This window comes from Mastigoproctus giganteus, chromosome 8 (genome assembly GCF_048544385.1).
Source record: "Mastigoproctus giganteus isolate SK-2022 chromosome 8, ASM4854438v1, whole genome shotgun sequence".
In the NCBI taxonomy this organism is placed as follows: Eukaryota; Metazoa; Arthropoda; class Arachnida; order Uropygi; family Thelyphonidae; genus Mastigoproctus; species Mastigoproctus giganteus.
Genome location: NC_143582.1, coordinates 118,520,487 through 118,541,322, shown reverse-complemented (window position 1 = coordinate 118,541,322; position 20,836 = coordinate 118,520,487). Strand labels below are relative to the sequence as shown.

Below are 20,836 nucleotides of genomic sequence, written 5' to 3'. Positions count from 1 at the left end.
GACAAAAGTAAAATGAATGAGGATGAAATTTTCACTGTTATAAGTGATTCTAGAACTAGGGGGCCATAATTTCAAGTTACGGGGGGAGATGGTTAGACTGGATTGCAGGAAGTTTTATTTTAGTCAGTGAGGTCTAAATTACTGGGATAGGTTACCTACATGGGTGGTTGAGGTTGAGGTTGACAGTTTATTGAAATTCAAAGGTCAGCTGTATAACTAAAATGCTGTATCTAAAAGAGATACAGCTGTATCTCTAAAATCACCTTTATCACTCAGCTGTACCCTCAAGTGCCTTCGAATAAAAGATGTATTCATTTTTTCTCTGCTAATCAATACCTTTCCATTAAAAAGAGTAGAAATAACCATCCTCCTATGCTACTATAATAAGTTTTACGATTAGTAACTTAATAAAATGTACGTACTGCACTTTTTGTTCCTATCAACATTTGAAGAACCAAACCTTCAGGTGGTTACGTCATTTCGATTCCGTTTCACGCGGTTCAGTTTACAATAATAATAAAGAATTTTTTTATTTACTTTTTTAACTTCTGTTATTAACTAAGACAGAAAGAAAGATCACTAGTTGGATACAGAATTGTATGTAAAAGTTAACTTCGAATGATCACCGTCTGAATATCAAAACAGTACACAAAATGCATCCTTCGGTATGAATATGCCGTTTCCTTCGTGCAATTTTCACTTTTATGAATATTTTATATTGCCTCTTTGCAGTTATATTCTGAAACTTTCTTCCTGGTGATGGAAGATCGTGAAACTCAAGTCTGCATGCTGAAATCTAAGAGAGAAGAAAATATAATAACTGGCATTTTCGTACTTCTATCAAGCGCAGTTCTTCGAGAATATTTTTCTTTGCGACACATTCCGAAGATCGCCAGGAATTGCACTTTTGTCGCGTACATTTATCTGTCTAGACCCTTTCGGAATATGAAAATAAAAAAAAATTATAATTTTACAATATTAAAAAATACGATTTTGTTGGAATGTATCAAAAATGTTAAACTAAAATGGCGCTTTCCGTTATGATCACATAAATGTCCTGTGTTACACGTACCATTTCATTTTTATGTTTTCAATTTTCATGCAAAACTTCAAATATTTTATGAAAAAATAACGACTTTACCTCTTCTTCTTTCTAAACTTTCTTTTACTAAAGGGGCTTCAGGTGGTATAACGGTGTCATCTGGAACTAAAGAAAAAATGATTAAATATTTTTAAAGATTATATTATATTTATTATAATACATTATATTTATTATATTACATTATATTTCTTTTAATTCTTAAAGTTCTTTAAATATATTTCTCATATTTCAATATATTAGATATAATATTTAAGTAATCGCGTTTAAATCACAGTTTAATCATATTTTTAATGTGATTTAAATTTTGAAAAACAATAAGAGAACAAACTACGTGACAAATAGAATTTTCCTTGAAAACAATACGTAATAAATGGTTATACACAAAACGTAAAAACTCCTAATTGTGTCTTTAAAAACAACGTTTTCTTCACGGTTGTTATCAATCAAAAATAAATTATTCGAACACTTTAAACACCACAATAAATATCGTAGTATAGAAAGTGTATTAATAGGTGTATAAGGTGCATAATTTATCGTGGTGTATAAAGTAATTGAATAGCTTATTTCTTGACGCAGAGATCTATTTCGTATTTTATTAATAAATGATAAAAAATGCTATAAAATAGTAAAAGAACTATGCAATGTTTTAATTGTTTAAGTTCTTGTCCAAGATATTTTATACATGTTTTCAATGATTTAAATTCGCCAGTTTATCCAATTTACATTATGTTATTCTGTCATTTATAAAATGTTTCTCAATATTAAATATTAAGCAAACTATAAATACGAATATATGATGCGTGTCCTCGCCAGTAACAAAGTGCATATCAGTAAAGTCCTCTTAGAGTGGTTGGAAAAGGTCAGAGTTCGAATCTCGTCATTGACGAGATTTGAATCTGGAATTTTTATGGGACTTTTGCATAAAATGACTGAGTTAATCAATCTCGGGTGAGGATTACATGGTCTATTCCTCCCGGAAGCAGGCGTATATGATTACAGACATATATAAAGCTCAATATATTCAGCTGCTGATGAGCTGTAATCGTTTTCCATCTTTATTTGTAAGCAGTGAATCAAAGCGTTAATTTCGAGATCAAAATTCTGAACCATTAGGCATTGAAACCCCTGGATATAGATCACTATACCTTTGTAAACTAGAGCTTACTCGGGTTAATACTTTTTATATTGTGTCAAGTAATAACGAATACTAATAAATTTTCAAAATCAAACCCTTCTGTAATAATAAGATTGCCTGAAAGTTTATGGCTGCTGTTTTCTCGCCATCCATGCACTAAAAATTTAAAACGTGTTATATCATTGGCCTTCCACCAGTTAGAGCAAAATTTTCTTTCATGTTAGAAAGATAACTTGGTCATTCCTGCCCCATATATTGACCATTAAGACTTCGAGTTATTCCTATGCGAGAGCGAATTTTAAGAGAAATAAAACTGAAGCTCATGATCAAGTGGTTTCATTTCTTAGCTATTCCTTTAATGGTTTTCTCGCCACAAATAACTGTGCAGCACTCTTTAGAGTGATATAGGATTGACTTAATGGCGTGCTTTAATTTTCACCGGCGACTTCATCTACGCTTTACTGCTTGATTTTCTGAAGTTTGAAATAAACCAAGCATATCAAACAAGTTTTATCTGGAAGTGATTAAAGATTTAATCCAAGGCGAGGAGAATCTTATTTGGGGTTATATAAAGCGACAGGAAAGGATAATGCTCAAGATATGTTAATCAAAGTTAGCCAGTTCAATAAACTGCGTACAGTGAACTGGTTAACTTTAAAATGTGAAGTGGTAATTAGCAATAAAGCAGAACCGTTAACGAAATGGAAAGTAAAATGGCAGTTATTAATAAGATTCACATTATCATTGGATTATTAGGCTGAGCTGTTTAGAATAAGCGCCGAAGCAACTAAAGACATGAGAAGTCATTACAGTGTGGCTATAAAGCATATGCATCCCATGGATTCTGTTTGCGGGATGAAATATTTCGGTTTCCTAAAAGAGTCGCAGTTGTGAGGTAGAGAAAATGGGGTTCTCCTCATGGTAAATTAATTAGAGATTTGCAGCTCCTCAAAATGCAAATCCTCCCTTGAATATATGCTTCTACACACATAACAAACAGAGTGAAAATATATATAATATATTTATCTATATTATATAATATATTTATCTATATTATATAATATATTTATCTATATTATATAATATATTTATCTATATTATATAATATATTTATCTATATTATATAATATATTTATCTATATTATATAAATATATATAATATAGATCATACAGATATCACACGAACCGGTATAAGTATGGTCAGATAATCTTCATTACGTTGAGCAGTTTCAATAGACTAATCGGAAAATCAAATCGATCAGATGATCACAGGCATCGGTGTTTACTGAGATAAGATCCTTCATGCTGAGAAGAGGCTGAGTCATATGCAATTATTGATTTCGTAATTACAGGTGATTGCTTATTAGAAAATCTTTTGAGCATAAAGACAAGTAAGGCTCTCGGAGTTGAAGGCATATACCAGGTAGTTTTCAGGGAGACCGCCAGGGAGTGTACTGAAACGTTGAGGTTAATTATGAGGGCGTCTTTGGACTCGGGTGAGATTAGTTTAGAATAGAGAACTGCCAACATATGGCCAATATATTAAGATGGTTCTAAGAGTGAAGGTGGTAACTACAGACCGGTTAGTCTGACTTCAATGGTAGGAAAAATCTTACAGGCAATGATTAAGGGTGCAATCCAAGAACATTTTGATAGATATGGCATTCTCAAGGATACATAACGTGGCTTTGTTAAGGGAAAATCATGTTTAACTAACTTAGTAGGCTATTTTGACAGAGTTACTCATGACCTGGATTTAGGGAAAAATTTCGAAATATTGTATTTGGATTTTAGCAAAACATCTGACTCAGTCCCTCATGAGAGGTCAATGTATAAATTTGAACAGGTTGGGATTATTGGTAAGATTCTAAGATGGATTGCTGATGGTCGCAGAGCAGAGGGTAAAGAGTTGGTTGTGATTAATGGATATTCTTCAGATTGGTGTAACGTCAGGAGTAGGGTCCCTCAAGGATCGGTTCTTGGACCACTCTTGTTTCTCATTTTCATAAATGATATCGACGAAGGGATAGGTATGATGATAAAATTTGCAGACGACGTAAAGATTGGTAGAGTCGTTAATGATCAGTGTCAAGCAGCGCTCCTTCAGGAAGAGTTGAACAGATTTCAAAGATAACCAGAGATGTGGCAGCTATGTTTTGATGATGCTAAATGCAAGGTCTTACACTTGGGGAATAGCAACTCCCAAATAAATCATACACTTGGTGGGGTTGAAATAAAAACCATAGAGGAGGAAACGGATCTGGGAGTTACGATACGGGCAGATATGAAGTTTACTGAACAGTGTAAGCAGGCAGCCAGAAAAGCCAATGTTGTCCTATCAATGCTTTATCTAACGTTATTCTGTAGAGATAGGGAGATCATAATCCCACTGTATACAAAACATTGTAAGATAACATTTGGATTACTGTGTTAAAGTATAGAGACCTCATCTGAAACATCGACAGTGAACTTCTTGAAAGGGTCCAAAGACGGGCTATTCGAATGGTGAGATCGACAGAAGGACAATCGTATGAGTTAAGACTCCGATTATGTGGGCTACAGAGCTTGGTAACAAGGCGCCTCAGAGGTGAACTGACTGAGGTTTATATGGCTCTGAGAAGAATTAATAAAATGAAGGAAGGCGGCATTTTCACTGCTTTAGAGAATTCTAGAACTAGGAGTCATAAATTAAAACTACAGGGCTTGAGGTTTAGATTAGATTGTAGGAAGTTTTATTTTAGCCAACGAGTCGTTGACTGCTGGAACAAGTTGCCCTCGCAGGTAGTTGAGACTGACAGTTTGAATAAATTCAAAGGTCAACTGGATAGTTACGTGCGTGAGGAGGGAAGCATATAATTTGTATTTTGTTATCTACTTTGTGTTTTTTTTTTTTTTTGCCAGCTCAGAAAAAGCTTGTGGCTTCCTTGAACTACAGTATACGCGAATACTATTGCTATTACATCGATCAAAGATTGAGTACATTGACATAAAAGTAATCAATGCATTTAATAGTAGCCAAATAACTAGGCTTCTATAACAGCAAACTGAACTCTCGGCAAAATTTCACAATTTTAAGTTAAATTGAAATTCTGCTTACCTCTTTGCATTCCTGCTGTTGATGATTCCTTGATTCCTGACCATGATTCGTCTGTAGCTAGAAAACACAAAAGGAGATCAGATTTTTTAGAACGTTTCAATGTGAAAATTCAAAATAATAAGGAATTCTCGTATGGTAATGCAGACTCATGTTAGCTATACAATATCAACCCTTTAAATCCCCAGTTATCTGGAGCTCCATTTATTATTATTACTATTATTAAAATCAGTTTATTTCCCAAGAAACCTTGAGTCACCCTGGGACGGCTCTGTGCCAGAAGAGTGTGAATATTTACAGACTAAGGTGCGAGGAACAAATGTACAATAAACAAGAGTATATGCGTGCTCGACCCGAGACATTTACAGGATTAAATATACAATAATATATAAAATATATAATTGCATGAAGACAAAAAGCCTTTGTAAAATACAAATAGGCAAGATAAAAAAACAGTCATGTCTAGGAGCAGATGAGTATCGTAGATTCATTATCTGGTAGCAGTTCTTGAGGATTTCCTTCCTGTAGGGCTTGTCTTCACAGAACCTATCAGGGTGGATCTTAAATTTATTGAAGATCCAAAGACAATTGGCTGTAAACATATTCCTCAGGGAATCAATGCTTGACAACGTAAGACGCAGAGGGAGACAGGAATCGGGGTGCTCCCCTCTTGCCAGAGATTAATGTGGATTCCGATGGAGCATCAATTCGCCCCGTTATAAGCTGTGCAAGCGTGAGGACATTTTTTGTCATGATGATATGTTTCCACGGAATGGTGTTCAGATTTTCTTGTAATATCGATATGGAGATAGTTAGGGGGTGGCCTACCACCCTGTTCATCCATCTAAGTAACCAGTACTCTAAACTGAGATACTTGTGAAGGTATGAGGCAGGGGCAGATGCCCAAATTTCTGATGCATTGAGAGGGATCGGCGTAATACACCTCAGGATGTGCCGAACAAGCAGCGCTGGCTGATGCACACCAACGAGCTCCTGATGCACTGCCCAAAGAGCCACATATGTCTTCTGCCTCATCCTGACAAAGTGAGGCTGAAAGATGAGGCCAAGGTCAGTATGAGAGGTCACTTTTTGCACCGGCTCCACACTAACAAAAATTTGGATATCATTTTTCACTCTCTTCTTGGTTATCATCAGTTGCGCTGACTAGCCCACCACAGGAGTGGTCTAGCAGTCATGTAATGAGAACAACCGTGTTAGCCCGTGAGAAGTTTGCTCATGCATAAGGGAGAGGAAAACCGAAATCTACTTCTTAAAATCACCGCCAACTTTTCGTGCTTTTTACTGAAAGATCAAAATTATTGGATTCTAAGTGGCTCTTTTTTTAAGCAGGAACAGCAATGAGCTTCCTTCATTTGTTTAGAACATTCTGGATGAGTTGTTGGGACAGTTTGTGGACCACACAGCATCAACAATGCCATTGCAAGATCTCTCGCTCTCTCTCTCTTCTTTTTCCCGTTGTAATCGAAGCTTGAACGCTACCCAGCTACTTGGATGAGTTTCACCAGCGACAAGAACACAGGGGTTAACCCAAATAAAAACCATCTGCACAGATAAATTTTCCATAAATATGCGCAACGCGCAAATGATAAATGCAAAAATGTTCCATTGACTGCCCGACGTCTATGGGCAGAATCCTATCTCTCACGCTATATTGTGACCCGAAAAGAATCCGAATGCAAGTACAGCCTGTAGTCGGGACACAGTGTGGTGTGAGAGAGGAACCTGGAACAACTCTGTGCACTACAGGAGCACAGTCAGTTCGGTGAAGGTTGATTGTTGGTATAATAGCCGGAAGTATTTTAGTTCAACTGGAATGTCCAGTGAAATTTAATCAGTTTAAAATGGCACACAAGAGTGGCAACCGATTCCACAGCAATCTATTGATACTAAGATCTGATCAATGCATCGCAGGTGCGAAATATGTGGCGGATGTTGCGGACGATAAACTGTACTAAGGTGTTGTCCGTGCACGTGCCATCCACTACGGCGACAGATGCTGTTCGTACAAGCTTACAGTACGTTGCTTCTGTTCTTTATTGTAACATGGGTCATGTTCCAATAATGCTGCAATTACTATTCACTCTGGAGTTTGTTTTTGTGACATTTGTAACAAAACCACTGATCCATTTGTGGTGACACAGACGAAAGCTGAATACAATAAATGATGGAAAGGAGAGATAAGGATGAGGATAAATATTAGCATTGATAACGTCAGAAATTCTTATTGTCTCCAATTCGTTTATGGGGTTTTTTCACTCCGTGGCTGAGTGAGTCGTTTCAGGCATGGAAAGAAAGATATTTCCTCCAAAAAAAAAGAATACAAGCAATTTATGGATATATTACACATGGGCAGATGAATCCCTTTTCGGGTAGTCATAATATGACACTTTACTTTCGCTTTACTTAGTAAATTCCTTTTAACAAAAATAGTTTGACAACAATATCATGAAAGATAAACGCATCTACATACCATAAGCATTGACCAAAATGCGTGTGATCATTCCCTGGCCGAATTAGGGCACCAGAAAGTGGTCTTAGAATGTGATGGCAACTACAGAGGACAAGATTTCTCCTCTCCTCTCTAGATCTTCGGTGGTCATGCAACAGATAAACGTACTCTTCTTTTCAGATTTGATATTTAATTAATGCCTCTTACGGTAAAGATTATTTTTTCTGAAGCTCTTCTAATGTCGAATTTCTGTATTTAATGAGAGCGATATTCCAAACATGAAAAATACTCAAAGTGTAACTTATTCAAAAAAAGCTTGCAACGAAAATTAATTTCAAACAAAAATTCTCGATGCTATTCTCTTTATTTCACAAAACCATCAGATGTAAAAAGCGCAGACACAGTTCCATAATTTTTTTAGTATTTTATATAATCGCATTCATCATTACTGGAAATCAAACCAATTATATGTATGGAAAATTCAATCAGAGTCCTGTCACTTGTTTTATTAAAATCCCAAGTGAATTTTACCCTTAGAAAAATACTGCGTCCATCAAGAAGATGCCTCATTTGGAATAAGCATACGAAATATAATCACTTGATCACGGTTTAAGCTTTCTAATTTTCTATGGTCTCAAACGCATTTCAAGAATGACTCTAAGGCCTTAATATTTCTTTGTTTATCTAACTATTCTTAAAGAAGGACCCGAACATTTCAGCAGATGGAACTTTCGCTATAACCCTTGGGGTTCAGACGACTTCAAACAAGAGCGCATATTATTTACGGAATTCTATCGAAAAAAGTCATTCGCTGAATTTAATTTCCCATTTACTGCTCTTATTGCCTTACTCTGGGGCTACCATTATTCAAATTTATCCTCGGAGCCTTTTAAAGCAAATCTGTATTAGCATAAATGTAGAAATATTATAAAGAAAGTAATCGGAGACAATAATCTAGAAATCAGCAGAACCACAGCACATAAATATGTGTTCGTTTCATAATAAAGATTTCTATAAAATGCAGAACATCAACAGATAAAATTTCCAGCTCGGTATCTGCTTCTCAGGAGTACCTATTTCCGAACATAAGCCAGCTCATTCGCAAGAAATATTACTGTCTTAAGGACAGGGCTGTTATAATTAAACTACTTCAATTTTAGCAGTCCGAATAATATTAGAAATAATTCAGAATTAGCACAAAGAAGTTCTAGAATTAATGTTTTAAATAGACTAAAACTAATGGGAATGATGAATAATAATAGTCCATTAATAGCAAAATAATTCAAAGATAAATTATCATGGCTGAATACAATAAATCATGGAAAGGAGAGATAAGGATGAGGATAAATATGATGAGGATAAATAGATAAGGATGAGGATAAATATGATGAGGATAAATAGATAAGGATGAGGATAAATATGATGAGGATAAATAGATAAGGATGATGATAACACCTTCAGGCCACGGCATAGCGTTCTCAATCTCCAGAATAATGTCGAAAAAAAAAAAGGAGGAGTTAAAATGGGTGATTAGAAATAAAGAATTAACCAGCCACATTTCGATTCTTTCTTTCTACGATTTCGAAATTATTTCTAATTTAATTTATGCTTCTAAATTCTAATTTACATATTGTTATTGTAATTTCTTATGAAGTTAACACAATACGTTTAGATGTTTCATATCTTTTCTTACTTTCCTTTAGTTTTATAGGACTGGTACACTGGACATCAATTTTGAATCGGCAGTTTACAAAAGCAGAAATTAACAAAATTATATAGTTCAGTAAATCAGACATTTCAATCTCGGAAATTGATTGCAAGCTAGAATGGAAGGGCAAGGAATTAGAGAAGTATATTTGTGAAAGTCAGCACCGCCCAAATTGATAGGTTACATGGAAAATGCCAGTAATATATGCTTCGTCAAAACACGGCAGTTGACAGCTTATACGAAATCTGTTGAAATAACAAGCAGTATTCGTTGGAAGCATATCCATGGACGTTTTAGTGGATCAATGTCAAAACGAAGCCGTACAACAGAAGACACATTCATGCCACTTTGGCTGTCCGTATGCACAAAGTGATTCTGGTTTATGTATGGCGAATCGAGCATACATGAAAGTAGTTTTGATCTAATTATGGCGAACTTTCAAGGAATAATAATAAGCAGCAGCATCTCTGTTTGTGATGAGTAAAATCCCTCCTCAGATGGCTCCTATTAAGCAATTTGATCAATGGAGCATTAATTCAGTAATTTATCGAGTAACTACCCACCTACATATGATGTGCTCCGCACAATTTTAAGAATTTATCTAGTTAAAACTTATGTATTTGCTTTTTGAGGTGACAGATCTTGCAATGACCCTCCCATACGTCATCTGATACAACCATCGAGCATTTTTCTGGCATGATCAAGTATTTTAATGTATAACTTTTAAAAAAAAATACCAAACTGGTGCCTTTGAGACTTTATCACTATTGTCAAAGTCGGCCACCAAAGTCAATAGGACATGGCAAAGGATTAAGAAATTTGTCCTTGCATAGTCCCCAGGATCCCAGTATTACCATTTTCTCCGACTAACAAAAGGGAGCAATACTTTGCCTATAAGGTAAATAGGACTTGGTTATATTATCTCACATGAAATGGAGAAAATGAGGTGAAATGTACACCTGTAATTCGGGTAGTGTCCAGAGGTTCCTGTAATTTGAATAATGTCCAGGCTGAGTTTATTATTGCCTCTAATTTTCGCGAGGCAATAGTGTGTGAATCTTGCAGTCCAAATAGCAACTTAAAAAGTTAAGCAGAAAGATAAAGAAAGAATTCAAATTCGTTTTGTGATTGGAAAAAAACAAAGAAATACGTCCAAAAATATTTGCTTCAAAGTTCAACCCGAACACAAAAAAGTAAAACATTATCGCTCTTTTTAGAAATGAGCATGGGTTCATGGTAAATATTTGGGGATGAAGAACAAGATGTTCCTCATACTCATTGTTCCTCGTCATCTGACCCCCGAACCCCAGCATGCGCTTAATGCTAAAATTTAGCCTCTTGGCAGTTTGGTCGAACCTCTCAAAGACAACGACCGGTATGTGACAAAAAGTCCCACCAATTAGAGGGCGCGCCTTTTTTTAGCGAAAGACAGACACCTCCTGTCTGTGCAACTTAACCAGTTTCACAGGAGATATCTTTCATATTTTTCTACCAAAATGTTTGTTAGCAAACAGCGTTTGTTAACATTTGGTAGTTAACTCTTACAAACTAAGCTTTTTGCATAAGATTATGATTTGCTATGCTTAACAGAAACGTGGTTCTCAAAGAACGGCATTTTGATTTTTGCCTATTCCCGAACTTAGATAAATTCGTAAAAAGATGCTGAGAAGGTATGAAAGGAGAAAGAGTACGTATTTTCGATCTCAATAAGCCTTAAACTTACTGGGACATCATCATCATCAGCCATTTTAAATCCACTGCAAGATGAAGGCCTCTCCAGCAACTTACTGGGACACACGACAGCAAATCTAACAAATACGAAGCGATTTTTGTTACATTTGAAAAGCCAACCTCCGTATTCAGCTTTGTGCAGTTTACATGTCACCTAACCGTACTGAAGAAGACAGAATATAATTAATCACGTGGATGGCGAATACTCTAAAGCCTAACTGTACTTCTTTAATTTTAGGATTCGAACTTGTTGCAAAAAAAAGCAGCAGTTAGGATAAAGCAAGAAACACCTCTGGTCCCTTGGGAATATAACGGACTATAAACTTATTATTATTATTTTTTTTTTTTTTTTGCATTTGTAAACAAACACACACACACATTTCGACTAGGGCGGCGCAGGTGTTAGGAGTTGCATGGTTCCAGTCATCCAAAGAGCGATAATTGAGGAGTTCATCACACAAATTGTTGAGCTGCTATTACCCATTTCAAGACGTATGAAGAGACATATAATACATGATTACATGATGGGTCGTCGTAAGGACTGCCCTGTCTAATCTAACTTCACAAGGTACACGGTCGGCAACTGCCAAAACGGTTTACTACTTCAGTAAGTTACCTTTTGCACAGTGCTGACGGTCGCAAAAGAGTTTGACGGAAAGAACATGGGTCAATGAACTCTTCCTGCTTTAGACATAATCTCATATGGAGCGGAGAAACAGATGTCGAGCAACTTTAAACATTGAAGAAACCGACTGTTAGGGAGATGGTTTCATCGTCGGATTTAGTGATGAAGAGGAACTCCGACTACTGTGAAGTACACATACGAAATCCTTGAACCATATATCAAAGGATTCCTGGGTAGGATTTCCAATTGCTTCTAATAGGTTGACAATATTTTCAGCCAGAATCAAGTGATGTACAATTTTCTTCAGAGTGAGGATATTTACCAAATGGAGGGGCTACAACGCTCTCTTGATCTGAGCCCCATTAAGCACGTATGGGATAATCTGGAGAAATCCATTGTGATTCGTCAGTCACCACTTAGAACTTAACATAATTTATGCAGTACTTTACCTGAACGGTGCGTTTCACTACCACTACCACTTTATTAGGGATAATCAAACTCAATATCAGCACTGTCCGATGCAGTGTCAATGTTCAATAAAAAAAAAGAGTGCGGCAGAAAGAATATGGGTATTATAATTTTATTGCTGATTAGAGTGGTTTTAAACTAAAATAATATGTGGGGGCTTGATGGCTTGTGTGTTCTCTGAAAATTTAAAGATATGTTATTTTATAAATGAGGAAAAAATTGGCAAGTTTACTTTATAATTACACTTACAATACATTCGAATCGATCCCTGAGTTGATCCAAGAGAATTTTTGGCATAGCACTGGTAGGTGCCAAAGTCTTCTTCTTGAACGTTCCTAATGGTGAGTTTCATGTGAACTTTGTATGTGTTGTCCTGCAAAGTGGTGCTATATTTATTACTGTTTATTATCATTCCTTTCTCTTCTTTAGTCCAATAATTTATTGACATTGGATAGGCTTCCGTATGGCACTCTAGATGTACAGTTTCGCTAAATGCGGCTCCCACAAGTTGGTTAGGGATCCATATCATAGGCGGAACTACAGTAAAAATTAAAAAAAAGAAAGTTAAACACAGCAATAAGATTGTTTTCCAAGTAGCATCTACTTCAATACAACTGTCCAAAATAATTTAGCTAGAGAGGATTACACACACCATGATGGTACATTAATTTATCACTTAGGTATCTCATATTTATTGCACCCTTAAACTAATAAGAATTGTGCAAACAGCAAAAATAGAATCTTTTTAGATACAAGGTTAAGTCTTTGAAGTAAAAGCCGAGGCACGTCATGCAATGAGGCGTCAGTATACCCTGCCCGTAAATAACGTGTCTTTGTGTTCAGATTTCCTATTTTACGCCGTAAAGCACAGTTTCTAAGATGAAGTCATGCAATTCTCCCCCGAGACCCACTAACTTGGCCACAACACGAGTAAAGTACATAAAAGATTTCCAAAAGGCCTTTCCACCATCTCATAAAAGAACACCAGTCGTAGTCCCTGCGCCATCTCGAAGACAGAATAAAATAGTGAAAATCAGCAAATAGTTAATATTTAGGCGCGTCAGCGACTTAGTCCAAATTAAGCCATTGTGTATTTTGTCTGCAAAAGTGTGTATTTAGGGAAGATCTGAACGTTGTGCGGACTGAAAAATTTTAAATAACTTGTGGGAGAACCCCTGCTCCCACCGCCTGAATATAAACAAGCAAGTAAGCACCTAATTACCTTTAATCGAAAATAATACCCATTACAATTAATTGAAAGTAATCAACCCGTTACAAGATATTCCTAATACTCACTGTTTCTCATCATCTGACTCTCCCCCCTCACTAGCAAAAGGCGTCATGCGCTTGAGGCTAAATTCAAACCCCACTATATTCATAAATAAAACTAAAAGTGATCAGTTACAAACTCTAAAGGCTTTTTTTTTGTATCAAATTACAAGACCAAGATGCCTGAGCCAATGTCTTTGTACAGCTTGGCAGTATGCTCACAAAACACAGATCTTTTGATAACAAATGAAGTATCCTTTGATCACAAAGTATTATGATCAATCCTGTATACTATACAAACACAATCCAAGAGTGACCGAGTTTTACCGATTGTTAAAAGTTATCAATATTAAGTTTAAGTATGCAGTTTATCAACGCATCTTTTCAAGTGCAAATGGATTTAAACTGTCCAGTATAGAGACCAGGTTTCCAATTTCCATTAGTGTAAGAAACTGATGAAACGCATATGCCACTAAAACCGCGAGTTCACCAAGGGAAAAGAGGATGCACAGCATGGTTAATTTCAAATCCTCCATGGCAGTATGGTAGTTTATGCACTGGCCACTCTCGTTTGCAGAGGTGTGGGATATTCAAGATTTTTCAACACGCGCAACATGTAAATTTTGCGCTGTCTACATATACACTTCTTCAGCAAACATAATACATGTACGAACAGGAGTTCTATAAGAACTCGTGTACTATGGCGTATCCATACGGATAGTAGAAGGTCTCACCATAGCCAAAAACATGAAATACCACGTGATGGTTTTTTGTGGTTTCATCAGTGTTTCTTTGTCTATGAGCTCCGGTTAATTCCCATGAGAGGCGTTTCAACAACCAGAAGTGAAATTAAACTTCTTTAGATTCCTTCGAAATGTTTATTATTTCATGTTACAGTGGATTAATATTTTACAATTGTTTTCCAAATTTAATATAAAGTTCATACAGATCTCTCCTTTGTACTTAATGGAGGTGGTTTTGGTGGTCGCATTAATCCCATACGTGCTCTACACGCTTTACAACGCTCACTATTAGTCTTCGGCATGTTGAATTATAATTTTTTTACATCGAAAGTTTTTAAGAAATACTGTAGAGAATGACGAAGCAAATATTTTCGTTTTTAAATTTTTAAAATCGGACTGCTAGAAGCTGATAAGCGATTTAAAACGTAAACGCGACACACGTGCGAGTTATACCATGGCGGCGCTGTAGAGTTACTGATTGCGTCATGTGTCGCTGTTACGCATGTTGCCGCGTAGCTCGTGCCTGGTACGGAGGGGTACAATGATCGGAGGGTCATAAATCATTTTGTGTCGCATTTTCGTTGCGATTATTGTCAATCCATGAACGCAAGTTACTCCCATGTTAAAACTGCCTGGGGCACGCCTAAAGAAGTGTCATTTCAACAGAGCTAATATTACTTACTTCTCATCATCTGTGACGACCGTATCTCTGTTTTCTCTAACAAAGATATAATCGAATATCAATTTCAAACATTTTTATACTCTCCCCTAGTGAACCTGTGTCGGTTTATCGTGTTGATAAAATGTGTTGCTACCATCAGGTTGTACGTTTGCCATACTTAACTCCTTCAATCGTTACCATAAATGGTTATGCAATCATTACCTGTGACATTTTCATTGAATCTAAACGTTTCATAATTATTCAGATTTTTAAATGGCAATTTTAAATCTGTCTTAGATTAATTTAAAAGACGATATTAATATATGATACTGACTGCTTCATTCCATTCTCCAAAGAAACCCCATGAGCATCATAATTTACGATAATGCGAAGTTTGTTCGTGAATATCAAAGTTCCTTCATTTCTGCTGCATCAGCAATCAATCTATTAATAATTAATTTATTTATTTACAGCAATTGCAATAATTTACCCATTAAGAGTTTACGTTTACAACGCATTAAACAGCAATTCTACTGTAAAAACATTTTAGTGAAAAAACATGACATCTGTAAAGTTTTATTAATAGTAGTTACTAATAAAAAAACCAACTACACCCGGATGGTCGTTATCCTAAACACTACTTAACTTCGGTAATCCGAGGAGAACCGGTACATTCAAATTAATATGACAGTTGACTGTTCACAGCAGCTGTAATGCCTTTACCTATGGGTCAGATTGCAGTGTCAATTTGTGTCGCATTTTCGTTTCAATTTCCACGAACGCAAGATAACTGTGAAAACTGCCTGGGGAGTGCCTAGAGAAGTTTCACTTCAATAACTGAATAATTTTCCATTATTTTCTTGATACCTCGCAGACATCAATCTTCGTCTCAAACTCTTTCATCAGAAAGAAAGAAAGAAAAACACTCAATGCTGTCTATGCAACGCCACTATTCGTCTTAAATAGCTGCATTGGCAATGTTCGGTTGTTTAGCGATCCAACTACTGCATGATTTGTAAAGCCATTCACAAAAGGTTTTGAAAACTACAAAAACCATTCTTCAAGTTTTCCAATAGTCAATAGGGATCACATGCGCGCCGCTGAAGGCTGCTTACCGAAGTTTTTATTTTGCATAATTCTCGTCCTCATCCTCTCCATAGTGTGACACCAAACAGTAAAACTTTCAGAGAATTAGATTTCGGTATAAATTCATCGACGTAAGTGAACTTTAATTATAGCTATCCTGTATATATTGCCTGAAACTTTCGTGTATTCCTCGAAAGATAATTTACAAATTACAAGATGCTGAGAAACTGAGTTGTGGAAAGCGATTTTTTGACTCAGCGAATTCTGCAGTTCATTTGTCAGCATTTTTCTTTCTTTGTCCTCTTCCTTTTATGTTTGGCTGCAGCAGTTGGATGCAAGCCAAAAAATGCAACAAGCAGCTTGAGCGTATTGGTTTTGTGCCAGAACTGAAAAGTGATGATACTTTCTTTTTTATTTACAGTTCTATGTTCATCCGTCTTCAGCAACCTAGAGGCACTTCAAATAAAGGCAATGGGTAAAAAAAGGATGCCAACAGTTATGCACCATTATAATTCTGACGTCAATATGGAACGTGTACATCATTATTATCGCGTAGATGACTTAAGATAACTGCAGTAATTCAATGGTGAATAGAATTATAACTAAATACTTTAGTAAATGAGCTATTGCACATTTGGTGTATAAAACATTCTGGACTGTATCGTGAAGAGTAATTTGAAAAAGAAAAGAAAAGATGATTTCTTCGTAATGGTATATATTTCTTAATCCGATCGATCTCTTTGCCAAAATGAGTTTACTCGGTGGACAGAACCTCAGATAAATAGCGCAAACTATTGACATGAAGATGTAGGGTCGCACTACTGACAGAAATACAGGAATTTCTAGTGGAGGCGGCTTAGCAACTTTAATGAGAATTTCAGACTTCAGTTTTTACTAAGGGCGTAGAGAAGCGCTGTTTATTTTAATCGGAATACTCTCTGCCATCGAAAACAACGGCCTCGAGACCATTTCAAATACTCTCCTCTTCATATAGCTGAATACTGTATGAAACACAACTTACTGTAAAGGTAGTCTGTCCGCCCTATGACAGATCCTGTACTAAATAATACAGGATCTCTCACAAGGCTTTGTTAAAAAGTGCAGACTATCGATTGGTATGTTGCGAGGCTCACCAAACCTGAACTGGAGATCAACAGAAATCGTTCCCGGGGACTTATGTGTTTCGCAGCTTGACGGATGTGTCTGAGTATGGAGGATGCTTGGAGAACACTGACTAGTTGAGTGTGATTTCCAACTGTAAGATTGGGAGGAAGAGAAGAAGGTAGTATTATGTTTCACGTAAGTTTTTCTCTTGGTATGAACTAGGTCCAATGGTCACAGTTCATGGAATTATGAGTACAGCTCCCTGCACTGCTAATGTTTTGAATAATTCTCGTTTCCCGACATTGTGGAAATTTTAGGGAAACGGTCTTGTATCTTCCAACACGAAAATGATCATATCATAAAGCAAAGAATATGAACGCGTGATTTCAAGAGAATAACATTTTATTCTGCAGAAATTCGCAGAATAAAATTTAGGAACACTACAGTGGCCAGCACAGATACGACATCAATCCAGCTGAGCGTCTTTGGAATAAAGTGGCATGGAGAATTACGGTAAGGGTAAGGCCAAGATCGTCCTCCTTACTGGAACTCACGACTGCTCTAAATTATGATTAAGAACAATACCAAAAATTAGTATACAGATTTTTACAACACATTGAGGCAGTTGTCTGCTAAAATAAGCAAAGAATTGGTTGTCATAATTAGAAGTGCACCACACTTTTGGTAGATGGTACTTATACTTCTACATCTTTCTTAGTGGCCATGCCAGTGAATTAGTTAAATCTAATCGATCAGTCCAACTAATAAAATCAACTTTAGAGCTATTTAGTAATATCCATGATTGAGATTTGTTGGAAACTTTATAGCACTGTACATCTTGCCACTGTGCAATATGCAAAGTTTATTTTATTACGTTTTAATTCGGTGTTATTTCACAATTCCATTAAAATGTTGAAAATTCTTCAAAGTAACAGATATACGAATTCTTTTTTTGCTGAAATTTCTTATTATTTCCAAAAGTTATTTTAGTTTTTGGCCCAACATGCAAATTCAAATGTAACGCGATCAATAGAATAAAAACTAAAATTTATATCAGCAACCACTCGATATTATGTAAAATCCAGGTAAAACTTCATAAAACAAAACAAAAAATATATTGATTTAATGGTATTTCTTGGTATTAATTTAATGAATCAACTTACAGTTTACTTGGAGCATTACTTTTCTAGTTAATGACGGTAGAACACCATTGGTGGCTATGCACAGATAAGCTCCCATGTGCAACCTGCTCACTTTAACCAGCGTCAATTCTTCTCCCTCAAAATATGTCTCTGGGGAAATCAAAACAAACGGGTCTGAGACACTATTCAAAAACATACAAATCAAAAATATAGGGCAAAACAAAACAGCAGATAATATTTTAAGCAACTATACACAAAGATCGCTAATTTACCATCAGCTCTTTTTCTCTCACTATAGATGTGAACACAGCTGAAATATCAAAACACTGGTTAGCAAGGTTTTAAGTTCATATATCTCGAATCAATCTTCACATATCATGACAAAAATAATTCTCTATAACAGAATAACGCTTCGCTGTCAGAAACGTTTGCTTTCTCTTTTTTTTTACTCTTCTCTTTCCTTTTCATTTAAACAATTCTTACATTACGTGAACGTAATTTCAAAATAATGCACGAGAGAAGAATTAGCGAACTGCATTCCAAAAGACTAATTCTGTGACTAGAATTAATGTTTTAGTACGACTGCATATTAATAGCATGCAAAGAGATGCAATACGAGTATTTGCATTTTATTCTTAATGTAGCTTTTTATAAAAAATTACACTGCCTAAATTGATGGAATATTTCTGGAATGATGGAATAGATGGCTTAGATGAATAGATGAAATAAATGGCTTAGATGAATAGATGGAATATATGAATAGCTGGAATAGATGAATATATGAATAGAATAGATGGAATAAAATAGATGAATATATGAATAGAATAGATGGAATAAAATAGATGAATATATGAATAGAATAGATGGAATAAAATAGATGAATATATGAATAGAATAGATGGAATAAAATAGATGAATATATGAATAGAATAGATGGAATAAAATAGATGAATAGAGTAGATGGAATAGATGAATAGAATACATGGAATAGATGAATAGATGAATAGAATAGATGGAATAGAATAGATAAACAGAATAGATGGAATAGATGAATGGAATAGATGAATAGAATAGATGGAATAGATGAATATAATAGATTGAATAAATGGAATAGATGAATGGAATAGATGAATAGAATAGATGGAATAGATGAATATAATAGATTGAATAGATGGAATAGAACAGAATAGAATAGATGGAATAGAATAGATGGAATAGAATAGATGGAATAGAATAGAATAGAATAGATGGAATAGATTGATAGAATAGATGGAATAGATTGATAGAATAGATGGAATAGATGAATAGAATATAGAATAGATGGAATAGGAGCAAAGAATTGATTAGTTAATTCTTTACTTCTAAAAATGGGGATACCACTTTGTATACAAACTCCATCTACTCCATACCTGGCGGAAAATGTCCGGGTTTAAATCCCGTCAATGACACCAGAAATTTAATTTCTATGTTTTTTTTTTTTTTTTTTTTTTTTTCATAATGTGGCTGAGTTATTCAGTCTTAGGCGAAGGTTGTGGGTTTTTTTTAACCCAGAAACTCGGATTTTCCTCAGTAAATAGACCATAGAACACTACAATTCAGGTACAGTACCATGACATTTTAGTTGCTTGGTGCGTAATGCACTCGCTTCTAAAATACGAGTTAATTAATTAATTAATTAATTAATTAATTTTAAAATTAGTTAATTCTAAAATACAGCTGTAAAGTTCATTAATTAAAATGAATTAAGTTTATATTCATGTAAAATTAGGAATTGGAGAAATAATACCTCTATCTTACTACATCCTTCAGTTGTAAAAATAGTGCTTTTTAAGGAATATCTATTTCTTCTGCCTGAGATGGAATTTGAACCTCAGAACGTTTTTCGAATGTTATGTAGAATATAAATTAAGCCTTCTTTAGAAAGCCGAACAAGACAGATCGAGTCGCCCTTGTCACCAATATCCCCTTCTGTGCCGCAGAAGCCCATCAAGAAATAGTGGCATAGAGTTGTGTGGAAGGCGCCACCGGTGGTTTCCCACATTTCACCATGGTACTTTGTGAAGAAGTACAGAATCTCTGAAAGAGCCAGAAAAAGTGTAGTGTCTGGATTGTAGAAGAGTAGTGTTCTGTTGTTCTTCTCTGGCTACTTGGCCACAGGGCCCTTAGGAGAATCCCACGTTACCCGCCGCCGCCACCACCACCACTGGGAGGTGAGCCAGGCTGCCCATTATACTCTGGCTGGCCTCCGCCAGGGTTGCCTGCCCATCACGAAATAGAAGGATGTTTTAACACTTGGACGAAAAATATATATTTTAAATGCCAAAGCATTCCTAATATTGCCTTATTTTAATTTAAGAAGCGCTGGATTACAATGACTCATTAAACATAGCGCAAGGTTAAGGAGCCAAGCAGTCATTATTCAGTATTTTTTAAAATTTATTATAGTTACTAAAAGCTAGAAAACACGCTGTTACTCAGGATATCGAAACCTAATGTGG

At 35.6% G+C, this 20,836-nt stretch overlaps 1 protein-coding gene across 5 annotated transcripts in view; it reads right to left on the bottom strand.

Annotated features, from left to right (window-relative positions):
• Window positions 1-20,836, bottom strand: part of LOC150081782 (opioid-binding protein/cell adhesion molecule homolog) — a 298,024-nt gene that overhangs the window by 39,909 nt on the left and 237,279 nt on the right. For all 5 annotated transcript variants that reach the window (XM_090379653.1, XM_090379656.1, XM_090379654.1 and 2 more), the window contains exons 5-8: window positions 18,360-18,488; window positions 12,583-12,870; window positions 5,335-5,391; window positions 1,142-1,207 (exon numbers count right to left, since the gene is read on the bottom strand). In XM_090379653.1, the coding sequence (XP_090235779.1) occupies window positions 1,142-1,207; window positions 5,335-5,391; window positions 12,583-12,870; window positions 18,360-18,488 (540 nt within the window). The remainder of the gene's footprint in view (window positions 1-1,141; window positions 1,208-5,334; window positions 5,392-12,582; window positions 12,871-18,359; window positions 18,489-20,836) is intronic.